Genomic DNA, 12,745 nt, shown 5'->3' with positions numbered 1-12,745 from the left:
CTCTTTGAGGTCTGCAGAATGCACAAAAGCACCAAGACCACAAACTGGGATCAATGCCAAACTTGAAAAGCATTATTGTGATCAGGTTCTGTTAGCAGTAGAAGTAATGGGTCAATAGAAAAAGGAGAAACACATACTTTGTGTCTTTATGTTCTTCTTTCGCCATAAACCACCATTACGATGCATCGACTCTACACCTACTACCATGTGTTGAGGACGTCATAACTAAATGTTAGAAACTAGTTATATTCACAGCCAAAACTCAATTTCAAACCGATCAATCACCGTGTAAGTTTATCCACTGGATACAAGAGAAATTTTGTACCGAGCAAACAATATAATTGCTCTGCTTCATCTCCTCTTCATTTGGTTAAGCCGCTAACTGTGTGTTCTCGGTTTTAAAGCACGTGAGCTTTGACCTTTTCCTTATCATAAATCACATACTACTGTTCTGCTGCCAGGATTTTGTTTAACCCAATTTGTCACCGAGGACACCACTTCCACCCTCACTGCAGATTCACTCAGTGGTACTGGGAGCTCGGGATTAGTGGGCGGATCAAAGCATGCCATCCAAGTCTCTCTCTCTCGCCCTTGTAATCACTGAACCCAGTAGCTTCTGGAGGTGATAAGTTAAGGCCGCTGTTGGTTACCAGGCAAATAGAGGGGGACGGATAGCGATGCCACTAGCATTTACTTTCATTGATTAATATGTAATTCTTTCTTCTGTTAAGTGTTTATTGTCTGAAATGGAAGACAAATAGCTTAAAATGTCCACCACAAGGCGCAGAATCTTACATGACATTCTTTTTTTGTTCAACAGTTACAAATGATCCCATTTGATAAGCGGGAAACACAGACAGAAGTGGCATTTTTGCTCCGTTTGAAATATCTTCCACACTTGCAAATGAATTCCTCGTCGATCTGGCTAACCAATTTATCTTTTCCTGAATTAATCAAGGACAAAGAAAGGAGTGTTTACTAGAAAACGGCACCCAACACAGACAGAGCAAAAAAAGCAGACAGACAGACAGTAGACCCACACACACATTCACACATTATTATGACAGAAAGAGGTCACAGAAGGTGTGCCAAGCATATCAGACAAATTTGCTGTCAGTGAGGAATCGCTTCCTAACACAGCTATTAAAGCCCGCAGGTATGACAATAAGAATAATTGAAATATGTCACAGTGCCAGTGCCAAGACTTCTTCACCATGTGCAGCGGAGGCTGTGTGGTATTTCAGTGCAGACATCAGGGTGAATAAAAGTCAATAGACATGTTTGCCACAGAGCACTTCTACTCCACCACTGTGGTCATGTAAACTTCCTGTGGCACCCGACACTTCCTCTTATTGGCTTTGGAAACATGAATGAGCTGAAGTGCAGAGGGAGCTTTACAGAAGCAGAGGCATGCAATAGCTACAGTTCAAAACCTCTAATCTCATTGCCATGAAGTCTTGGGTTTCGTTTGAGTTTAATTACATACACACAGGGATACTTCTCTTTGAGTCTCTTCCAGTTTGCCGTTTCCCTTTCAACTTGAGACAGGTAAAAATTTAAAAGCAAATAGTTCAGCATCCTTTTAAAACTGCTACCACCAGATAAATGGTGTATACTAAATCATCAAGCATGGAAGAGCATCACTCTAACGTTCCATAGCTTTTACTTTATTTGGTGTCCTCGATTTTCTCTTCCATAAGAAGCTTATTATCTTTGCTCACTTCCACACAGAGTTAGACTGTCTAGATAACACTCAATTAGCACCCTTGGAAGTGAATGTGAAGATGCTCTAGCTGCCAACTGCATGTCAATTTCAGGGGGAGGGGGGCTGATACTTGCATGACCAGAAATAAAATACTGGGTAGATAAATATTTAACCTTTTGTGGGGAAAAAAAATGAAATGAACTGAATTCACTTTTAAGTGCTCCTGGAACAGCTGCACCAGCAGAACAGCTCATCATCAACCTTGAGGGCTATATCAGCACATGGATGCAGGTGTGACACTTCCAGAATAAGGTGTTGGTGGGCATAATTGCATTCTTTTCTCCACCTAGGAAAAACTAAAGGAACCTTGCATGTTTTAACACATAGAGCCCCCCACAGTATGTGTTTAACTGCTGTATTATCACAGATACACTGATAGAATTTTTTTTTTTTTACTGAGCCAAGGAATGGGCTTGTTGTGACAGGAAGGTTTCTGGTTAAAATCTCTAGATCAGCTGGGGAAATCCAGGCAGAGAAATGTGGTACAAAAAAAGCTTTCCAAACAATCAAGGCAAATCATGGAACATCTCAGTGGGCAGTGTCTACCCAGGGAATCCCAGGGTGTGGATGTGTAGCAGCGTAGTGCATATAAAAGTTTGCCCGGGGGGCGTGTAAATCAAAGCCATCATTTGGTCGTGTAAAATGTATACCGAGGCGGACTCACCTGTGACATCTGGGGTCTGAAATTGATCTCCTTCAGGTCCACTGATCCCGGGGAGAGATTGTGCAACATCTGGCACAACAACACCCCATCACGCAGGGCCTGTGCCAAGTCGAAGACGGCCGAGGAGGGCCACACAACCCGGTGGTTCGGGGGCAGGACCTTGCAGTCTATCAACCACCGTCCACATTGTCTCCACTCCTCCATATCTTGCTCCGAAGTCTCTCCTCGCAAAATAACCTAGTTCTCGAACTGGCTCAGTGCGAGCAGAAAAGCGTTGTTTCACGGCGCACGAGCAGGCACTATGGTTGATTTCCCACCGGCTCCGGGTGTCTTGATCATTCACTGTGTACGCAAATCAGGCAATTTCACAACTTTGTATTATTCGCAGTAGGTCAGCGCACTATATCCCCATGTCCAGGCGCATGTCAGCTCCCCTGTCTCCTCAACGTGAAGGCTCGAAAATGACTAAAATAACAACAGGGATCCACTTCGGCACACAGCGACGATGTAAGCAGAAAACGGAGACGTGCTACGTGAATTTTCTCCTCTTCATTCTTAAAAAGTTTCTTACTCAACACATACAATCCAAAAGGCGTAAAAGGTTTACAGCAGAGACAAACAAACCAGCTGGATGCAGCAGTTTGTCATGTATCGACTTCACTAGTGTTTCACATTTCAGTGAACCAAACACCACGGGCTGCTGTGCAATGTGGGAAAAGCGGCTTTTCAAGTCTCTGTAGACGATGAATAAAAGCACGGAGTCACCAATCGCATTTGCATTTATCGTTTCCTCAGTACTCTAAGCGTCAAAAACAAGGACTTCCACTCAGTCACAAAAGCGAAAGATAAAGAGAAAGGGATAACAGACCAGACTCTCTACAACCCTTGGTTCAATCTCTTTTCACAACAGTCTAAACGTCGCTCTCCAGCAGCGGAAACATGTCCAGTCTGGGAAACAAAAAAAGGGGGGAATCTGTGTTTACATGTATCCTGTAAATGCAACTTCGCTTCGCGCCTTTACGCACGCCCAAAAACAGCGTTATCAGTGTGTCCAGCTTAGCTTTTCTCTGATTTTTGCCTCCCTTCCGCTCACGTCCTTGCTCTCACGTCTCCCTCTCCGTGTTTCCCTCTCGGACAGAGATGTTTAGAGATCCCAGCTGCCGATCGTAGCTGCTCAAATTTGAAAGGAGACCAGGCTTCAGGCTCGGTATTGGTCCAAGAGTTTGAACTTGCCCCTATGTGCTGATTAAGACACGTAAAGTTAAAAGTCGGGTAGTTTGCTTTAGCAGCTCTACTCTTAAAAGAATTTGGGTTTCAGGGAGTATTTTTAAACTAAGCGTTAGGATGCGCCCTCTGATGGGTGAAGCGCACACTGCAAGGGCCATTGGCATAAAGGGGATTTTTAAAAAACTAACACACACACACACATCTATATAGATATAGATATATTCTTATGTTTGCTGTGCGATCTATTTATTTATTCTGAATGCTTCTGGACTTGTTATTTCCAGTGCAGGAATTTCACTGTGCACGAAATGACATGCCAAATCTCTTTTAGGTTTATACCTGGTAGTTGTACTGTAAGTCGAGAGTCTTGAGCAGATCACTAGTAACCTACAGGTTTGAATTTTCAGTCACTGTTCAGATGTTGACATCCTTAATTTCTGAACACCATACATTTTTTTTTTATTATTTCTGATCCATCACGAGAGTAAGAATGAAAAGCAACTTGACTAATGCTATAACTTTTAATTTGTTCTAATCCAAATCTAGCTGCTTTATGTTTGAGTCTTACCATCTGAACACTTTTATTCTTTATAACAGTAACACAGTTAGTGCCCACACAGAGGTGGATTCTTTCCAAAAACTCTTTGTCTCTCTGAAAAGACTTCTTACAAATATTCCATTAGTTAAAGTGTTACAGTTGGAGTAAAAGTAACATGAGAATAATGATTTTCACTTAAACAAAATGTATTGTCACTAAATGTCTCACACTGCAGTTTGTATATAAGTAAAGTCCGTTTGGAGCTTATTCTCATGTTGCTGGGTCGATTATTCAATACAGTCCTTCAACACAAGTACACAATAATAATACATCCATCTGCGTTTGGGTCAGGGTAGCAAGAATTTAAGCAGAGAAGCCCACACCTCCCTCTCTCTGGCCACCTTCCTGAGTTCATACTGGGGGAACATAGTAGGGTCCCCAAGCCAGCTGAGAGATATGAGTCTGCCATGGAGCCTTCTCCTGGTAGGACATGCCCAAAACACCTCACCCAGGAGACATCCTAGCAGTTCCCACATGTTTCCAGCATCTTGGTCAAATGCCGGAACCACATCAACTGTCTCCTTTATTGTCAGGAACAATTTGCCCATCGTAGGGTCTTCTAAGACAGAGTAGTCTAGGGTGAGGGGGCAGACTAAGAGTGATCCAGAAAACTGTTTTTACAAGAAGAAAACAAAGGGACATGACTACCCTGCCTGGGAAAGGGTTACACTTTAAGGGAACTAGGCATAAAAGTTTATATTTATGTCCATAGCAGTGGGGTCTCTCACGCTCTTGCTTAGTTCCTGTGGCTGGTGGTATTAGCTACATTTTTAGACTGTGAATACCGATGCATGAACAAAAGCAGTACCAACGCAGGCTTTTGTGGTGGAGCCATTTTTATAGACAATTAGGTCAGAGGTTTTCAGACAGCATTTCCCAGCTTCTCAAGCCAAAAGCACTTAATGCCTTTATATGTTTAATTAGTAATTAAATATACAAGTTGTTTTATAGTGAAATAAAGATAAACAAAGAAGCAAGCTCTTTTTCTTCCCCACACCTCCACAGAATCTAAACATTAACTGAGAGTGGTTAGAGGTCAAAGAGGAAATAATATGTAAACCTTTGGTAAGGAAGTTTGTACTCACTCTAGGGAGCTTATAGAATAGAATAGAATAGAATAAACCTTTATTATCCCACGGATGAGAAATTTCTGTGTGAAATTGTTTAAAATTCGGTGTAAAATTAAGTTGTTATCACGCCTTATCACACCTTGATTTGGGAACTAATAACTAACTAAATGGTAAATGGATTGCATGTTGTTTAATGCTCCTCTAGTTATAGCCGCCATTCAAAGCAAGCCACCGTCATCCTTCCAGAAAGCCCTGTTTTATTGCATGCATACAGTGTCATTCAGCTTGACACACATTGGAGACATTTTTTAGTGTTCACTGCCTAAGAACACTTCAACATGAAAAGCGGATGAGCTCGGGTTATGTACTTTAGTAAATTAAAGTAATTGAGGGAAAATTTTATTTGCTGGATTATTGTCAGTATCCACTAGAGGTGGGAATCACACATTACCTCACAATAGCACACTGATGATATTCTGATGCAGTAATTCTGTGGTATTTGACACTTTGCAAGACAGAAACTCACAGTATCTGTGTAATTGAAGAAGAAAACATACTCCTAAAAAAGCAAGAGGCTATAATTATCTCTAATTTGCTGCACAGGAGTGTTAGTGTGTGCATATTAACATTATTCCTCAATTTAAATAATATGTCAGTTTAGTTAATATGATCTTCTTAAGTTATGAAGTTATGAAGTAGTTTCTCTGAGTAAATGTCAGGAGAAACCATTAAGAACATCTGTTTGTTTTATTAAAAAGGCTGATTTTTGGTGACCGTGTGTCTATAATCAAAAGAAGAATCAATTACCTACAATGCAGTTTTGCTATTTTTTCATTCCATTAGCCACAGTCTACAGTCATCCTCAAACAACATCTAGCTGTTTGTAAAAGGGCGACTTCTGATTCTACAAAACAACAGCGGATTAGTTTAAAGTAAAACTACGATTAATTATATTTATTTATAAAACCCACACACCTACCACTACAAACCACATGTACCATGATTGCAAATGCTCAAGGCTGAAAAATGCAGTTGGCTTGTCATAACTTGTTCAGTAATAGGTTACCTCTTGTTTCTGGGAATGCAATAAAATGTGTTTAAAACAGAGTTCACAGTACTTGGAAATGACCAGATTGGAAATGACCAGAACATTGTATTTAAAATCCAGCACAGATGTAAACACAGACAGCAAATTAAATTTTGAGTACTCCAGTTTCAGGATCCTGGTAGCATGCATTTTGGCTAACTGTTCTATAGCCTTTCACAGTCGACAGACAAAAACTGATTTGCTGGTGGATACGGCTTTCCTCAGTTTTACAAAGAGTGATGGCCTCACCTCCATAAAATGAGACGACATGCTTGCTACTAACCAATCTCATCGGTTCTGTTTCCAGACACAGTGGGCAGCTTTTCTCACCAACAAGAAAAGAAAGACAGCAGTTTGTGTGCATAGTAAACCTTTAACCTGGCAAAGAGACAGATGTGTCCCCCTCAAGAGCTGTTGGAGTCAAAGCAAATGCAAAGTATGGTCATGCATGTTTAAGTTAGCAATTCAGTCTTGTACTATCACGTCAATATGTTTTATTATTTCACAGAAATAAAAACAAACAAACAATGTTTTGGTTATGATTTGTCATTTGATATATATTTTGGGTTTGATTTTGCTCCTTTCTTTAATTGGGCACTTACCTTTCTCATTTCCATATCCTCCCACTCTACTGCAATGTTCGCCAATGTCATCTTCTGTTAATAAAATAATCACAGTTGGTCAATTAATCTCTTAATTGTCACCAACCTCAATATGCCACCTGTTTCTTGTTAAACCCCCTTTGTCATGTCTCATTACTTTATCAGCTCAGTCATCAGTGCACCTTCCCACCTCCAGATTCCCACAGGGACATAACACATTTAGCCAATTTGTCTCTGGGCATATATGAGAGAAGCAGAGCAAAACCTGATTTCTGGTGCTCCTTTTGAAATTGAAAGATTTTAAAGATTGCACAGCTGCTGACCCATACGATCTTAAATCACCCATATAGAAACCGGGGAAGGCTTTGGTTTTCAGAAGGCTTGAGATGACTTTTTTTTTTCTTTTTTAATACAGCAAATTCTGTGCAAGTGAGCAGTTTAAGGCACTGCAAATGTACCACCAGAGCAAGTTATGTGTTTCCTGTTTGTTTAAGAATTTGGAGAAGGTAGTGAATTCTCATAGTATTCTCCGCCTGTACTATGCATGGCGCCCTGAAAGGTAGCAGTAAAGGCTGACATGGACAGAATATTTACTAACAAAGAGCAGCTAAACAGAACCTTTCACAGAAACCCACCATCTTCTTGTCATCTAGCTCCCTGTCGGGACTTTATAAGCTTCACCTTTCTTCCATCTGCAGCCATGTTTACCTCATAAAGTGACACAAGGGCTTTGACTGTTCACAGATTAATGGAGATATCAAACATTCCCATGGTAGCTGCAGCTCCATAGACTGTATTAAAAAACATGGACATATCCACAGAGCCATCACTTATTGGTTAATGAAGTCCAGGAATGGCAAAAATAAAAACATTTGTCACTTAAGTACAGGTAGAAGTACAGATATTTGGGTGAAAAATAATCTGGTAGTACTGATTCAACTTCTTTACTCTTAAGTAAAAGTGAAAAAGTAGAGGCTCTGAAATGTACTCAGAGAATAAAAATGCACAAAAAGGTATAAAAGTTAAAAAATAGCTCTTTGGAAGACATTCATTTTTTTGTGCAAAACTAACTGAACCTTGAAGTGAGATTTAGCATGTGGAGGACCCTACGATCGGGTGTAGCAGTGTAGTGTGTGGAAAAGAATTAATTAGACATAAGTCATAATAATTTGTCTTGTGTAATCCAGTAGACTTTTCTTTCTGTACAGGCTATGCTGGTACTGCTCTGAAATTCACTTCTCATCGTGCATTCAGACAGCTGAATTTAACAAAATTATAACCCCTACACTGCATAAAGCTAGTGTATCTGTAGAATTCAGTGAGTAAATCACCAGTTTAAAATTGGTAATTTATGACTGTTACCCCGTTACGTTGACCATGAACACCACAGCTGCTCTGAAACAGTCAACCATAGATCAGTACTGCAAACTTTACCAAAGTCCTGAAAATGACCCATTGTTGCCTGCACTAAACTGCCTTGTATTTCATTTCAATCTTTGAATAACAAAATGTTTGTATAAATTTGTTTTGCAAGATGTTTCATGACATGAAAATATACAATTGTCATCAAAGGTTTTGATATACTCATCATAAGCATGAATGTCATGGTAATTTTTGCTTTTAATGATTGCTTTGAACTGTTATTTTTCTACAATAGAATAGTTGTACAGCATATATCTTTTATGACTTAAAAAAAGACAAGAATTGAGTGTATAAGTTTAAATGTATGTTGGACTTTATCTAAACCAAACAGGTTCAAAAGTATACATACAGGCTCAAGTAAATACACATCTTCCCACCTGGTTAAATGTCCCTTAGCAAGCTGCACCTCAACCAGATGGTTTTGGTTACCATGAACAAGTTTGTGGCATAACTCTGACTGGATATTTGACCACTCTTCTTGGCCGAATTGGTAAAGTTAATTTAAATTAGCTGGTTCTACAAATTTTCAGGGGGTTGAGGTCAGGCCTTTAGGAAGGACATGTCAGAAGCTTAGTGTTATCCTGCTTACAAAAACCAGTTCTGATGTGCGTTTGGAATCATTGTCCTATTGTTGCTTTAATTAAAGTTCAAGAAGGTATTCTTCTTTCATTATTCCATTCACTTGCTGTATTGTACCATTACCAACGGCATTAAAATAGCACCAAAGGAGGACGCTATCACCACCATGTTCGACAGCTGTTACAGTGTTCTTAGATTTGAAAGCTTCACCTTAGTTCTCTACACATATCTCTTGACACTGTGGCCAATCTTTGTCTTGTCTGACCATAAAAATGTTATCCAGAAGGCATTTAGTTGGTCTATGTGGGCAGCTGCAAATTTCAGTCAGGCTTCAAGGTGTTGATTTAAGAATAAGGGCTTCTTTCTTGGTCACCATCTTCTTAGTTCATGGCAATGTAAAACTTGCTTGACTCTGGACACTGTTGCTGGTGTTCCAGTAGTTTCCAGTTCATGGCACACTTAAGACTTTTACAATCCCTGATTTGTTACTGAAGATCCTAACCAATTTCCTCTCATCTGAGTGTAACAGTTTGGGACTTCTTCCAGATTTTGGCAAAGTGGTAATACATCCTAAAATAAATCCAAAAGAAATTCAAACTGTTTACCCAGTTCTTGTTTTTTTAAAGTAATTAAAGATGTATGCTGTACAACCATTCCGCCCTGGATAAAGAACAGTTGAGAAACCGTTAAAAATCCCAAATTACAATGACATTCATGCCCATGATGAGTGTAAGTAAGCTCCTGACCACAACTGTGAACTTCAGGAACACATCATGTATAGATCAAACATCTTTTTGCTAGATCAAATGAGTGGAAAGGCTCTTTTGCAACAGGATATATAAGCTCAAGGCACACATTCTTCTACATCTTCTATATACAGTGTATGTGCAGACCGCATTTCTAATAAAATAATGCATCACAAGTTATGCTATCCCCAAGGGAACAGCTACCCTGCTTGAGACATCAGTGTTTGATTAATACTGAATTAATTGAACATCTTTCACAACTAAACAGAGAAACATCTCCTTCTGGTTGCAGACATTGCACTGATATGAAAAGGCAGGCAAGATGGCCTATGTGGAGGATAAGCCTCAGTAGTACTGCGCCTTTTTTGGAGCGAGAAAAGGCTCTGTGAAGATGAGGTTCTGCTGCCCTCTTTAAAACCTGCTATCCTTTCTAAAGAGCAAATATATGTACTCAGTGGACATTTGGAGATTTCATACTTTGTGGTTTTCTGATCTTAAAAGCACTTTCTTTGATGTACTTCCTATCTGCAAGAAGCATCAGCAGAAAAAAATATAAGACTGAGTGTTAATGTGAAACACTTTGCTTCGCACTATACCATTATACCAGATCTGCATTTAGTAGTTTGCCCCCATCTTACTTCGCTCAGACAAAGCGTTGTAATCTTGTATACAACACAGTCCATATAAAACTATATGAGCAACAAAACTGGACGCTGATAATATGCTTTGTAAAATTCATTCTGTGATGCACAAATGGTCTTTGAGTTTGGCCTTTGGGTTCCGAGCCACGAGATCACTTAACCTTTAAGGACTGTTTGAACAGTTCCATCAGCCTAAAATATGGCCTATAAATCTTTAAGCAGGGCATTTTTTATGTGGAGGACAGTGTTGCTATGCTTTCTCAAATTCCAGAGAGAGAAAAAAAGCAAGACAAATGGAGTCCTGGCATTGATTCTGAGAAGAAGAAAAAAAGGCTTAATTTTGGAGGAATTTTTCAGTTTTACTTCTTAAAGTTCACTTATGGCAATATGTGATCTTTTACAGAGATAGAAGAAAAGAACATATCTAAAATCCAATCCAGACAGATAAATAAAGGTCAGCACATTTCAGTGAAACCTGCTGGAACATCCAGTTATGGCTTTTTCTTTTGTGTGTGTGTGTTCCCCATGCATTTCGTAACATAACATTTAAGAAAGGCACATGCAGGATATAAAAAAAATCATGAAGTGGATGCATGTGCTAGCTAAAGTTGCAGTAATCTAAAAATGCCACAAACAATTAAGCTTGACGTCTGTGTAATAACAAAACAGGCCTTCTCCTTGCACAGGTGCTACTGGAGTACCTTCGAGTAAGGCACGTGAACCTTAGCACGATCATGCTTATCGTGATAGAAAGCACAACGATATAGTGCAAGATAATACATGGCGTGTGAGTTTAATGCAGTGCAGTACTGCAAAAATATCATGCTCAGCAAAATATTTCGCTGGGTAAGTAATGGTTTTGAATAGATTAACTAGAATCATAAAGTTTGTTACAAATTGAAGATATATTACAAAAAAGAGGCTCACACTATAAGAACATCATCTGCTAATTTGCAATTATGGTATATGTCACATTAGCATAAATCGTTTACCAAACAAAAGTGGATGCATATGAAACTCAGTCTGTACAGTTCATTCAAACTGACATTGATATGAAACCACAATCATTCACTTGTATTAATTTCTACTGGGTTTTCTACAAGGTGATAAAAAGAAGAAGGGTAGGGAAAGAAAAAAAAGAAAACCAGACAACCATTAATCAAGCGAACTGTGCAATGTGTTTGTAGAGATGCACGTGTGTGGTCTTCTTAACACTATATTCATGCACTGAGTGATGGCCAGAAGTGGCAGAAATGACTAGTTGTCACTGGAGCTGTGGCATTGATCAATCATGCCCTGAGGTTGCTGAGTGCTGCTGGATGGTATGTTGCATGTGGCATGACAGGAATGCAGGTCACAAAGATCACATCACCCAGCAACATGCACACTGCAAGGACAGCAGGCTGGTGTGGCAGAGAGAGAAAAAAAGAAAAGGCTAAATGATGAATGGCCTCACAAACACCACAAACCTCTCCAGCACTAGTACACAACTGATACATACAAGTGGAGAACTTAACATTTTTTACAAAAAGGGGTCTGCATTCTTTTAAATCATTTTAGTGGTTTTCTGATTTTTACAAATCAGATAAACGTTCTTCTATGAAATGACAAACAGACTTACACTGTCAAAATCGAAAGCAAGGAAAAAAAGAATAAAGATTAAGATGGCACATGATGGCCATCTACTGGTGAGTTCAATAACTGAGCCACAGGTATACTTTGCACATTTTTTATTTATATTTTCTGCCAGTAAGCTTTGCTTTGCTTCCAAAGGCTTCTCACACAAACCTTCCCAACTCCATATATCCTGTCATTCTGATGTATGTTGAAAGTTGCACTGAGATTTGATGAGTGTAATCTGGTGCAAGCACCAGCTGTTCAAACCGGGCAGCACTGGGCTTGTGCCAATTTTGCAAAGCAGCTGTACGTTCAGATGGAAGTAGAGCTAATGTTTTAGGCAGCTTTCTTTCACTGTTAGCTGTTTCCTGACAATGTTATAAACATTTCCCATCCACTCTGAAGGGGTTTTTAAGCTTTGTAAGATTTTTTTTTTTTGTGGAAAAAAAAACCTAACCCAAGAACCCAGGAGACAGAAAAAAAGCCAAAATACAAACCTCAAGCAAAACACTGATGCCACTGAGGTTTTGGGACCCCAGTAAACCTCAGTGAGAGCCATTATCCACAAATAAGGAAAACTTGGAACAGTGGTGAACCTTCCCAGAAATGGTAAATAGACTGGTTCTTCTATAGTGCCACCAACCTTTTAATTAGTAGACAACCTGTGCTATCTCCACAGCCACAGACAGGAGGCCTAAAGAGTGTCACAGAGCTGCAGACCTCACTT

The 12,745-nt window shown here is 39.6% G+C and overlaps 1 protein-coding gene across 14 annotated transcripts in view; it reads right to left on the bottom strand.

Annotated features, from left to right (window-relative positions):
- Positions 1-3,752, bottom strand: part of vav2 (vav 2 guanine nucleotide exchange factor) — a 187,091-nt gene extending 183,339 nt beyond the window's left edge. For 7 of the 14 annotated variants that reach the window (XM_019361277.2, XM_025908849.1, XM_019361280.2 and 4 more), the window contains exon 1: positions 2,430-3,751. In XM_019361277.2, coding sequence (XP_019216822.1) covers positions 2,430-2,633 — 204 coding nt within the window. In that variant the 5' untranslated portion in view covers positions 2,634-3,751. Of the gene's footprint in view, positions 1-2,429 lie in introns of all 14 variants that reach the window. The other 7 variants (XM_019361281.2, XM_005470388.4, XM_005470394.4 and 4 more) reach the window with 3 other exon arrangements.
- Positions 3,753-12,745: the final 8,993 nt, after the last annotated feature.

This window comes from Oreochromis niloticus, linkage group LG7, assembly GCF_001858045.2.
Source record: "Oreochromis niloticus isolate F11D_XX linkage group LG7, O_niloticus_UMD_NMBU, whole genome shotgun sequence".
Lineage (NCBI taxonomy): Eukaryota > Metazoa > Chordata > Actinopteri > Cichliformes > Cichlidae > Oreochromis > Oreochromis niloticus.
Note: the sequence above shows the minus strand (reverse complement) of the source record. Positions and strands in the feature narration are given on the sequence as shown.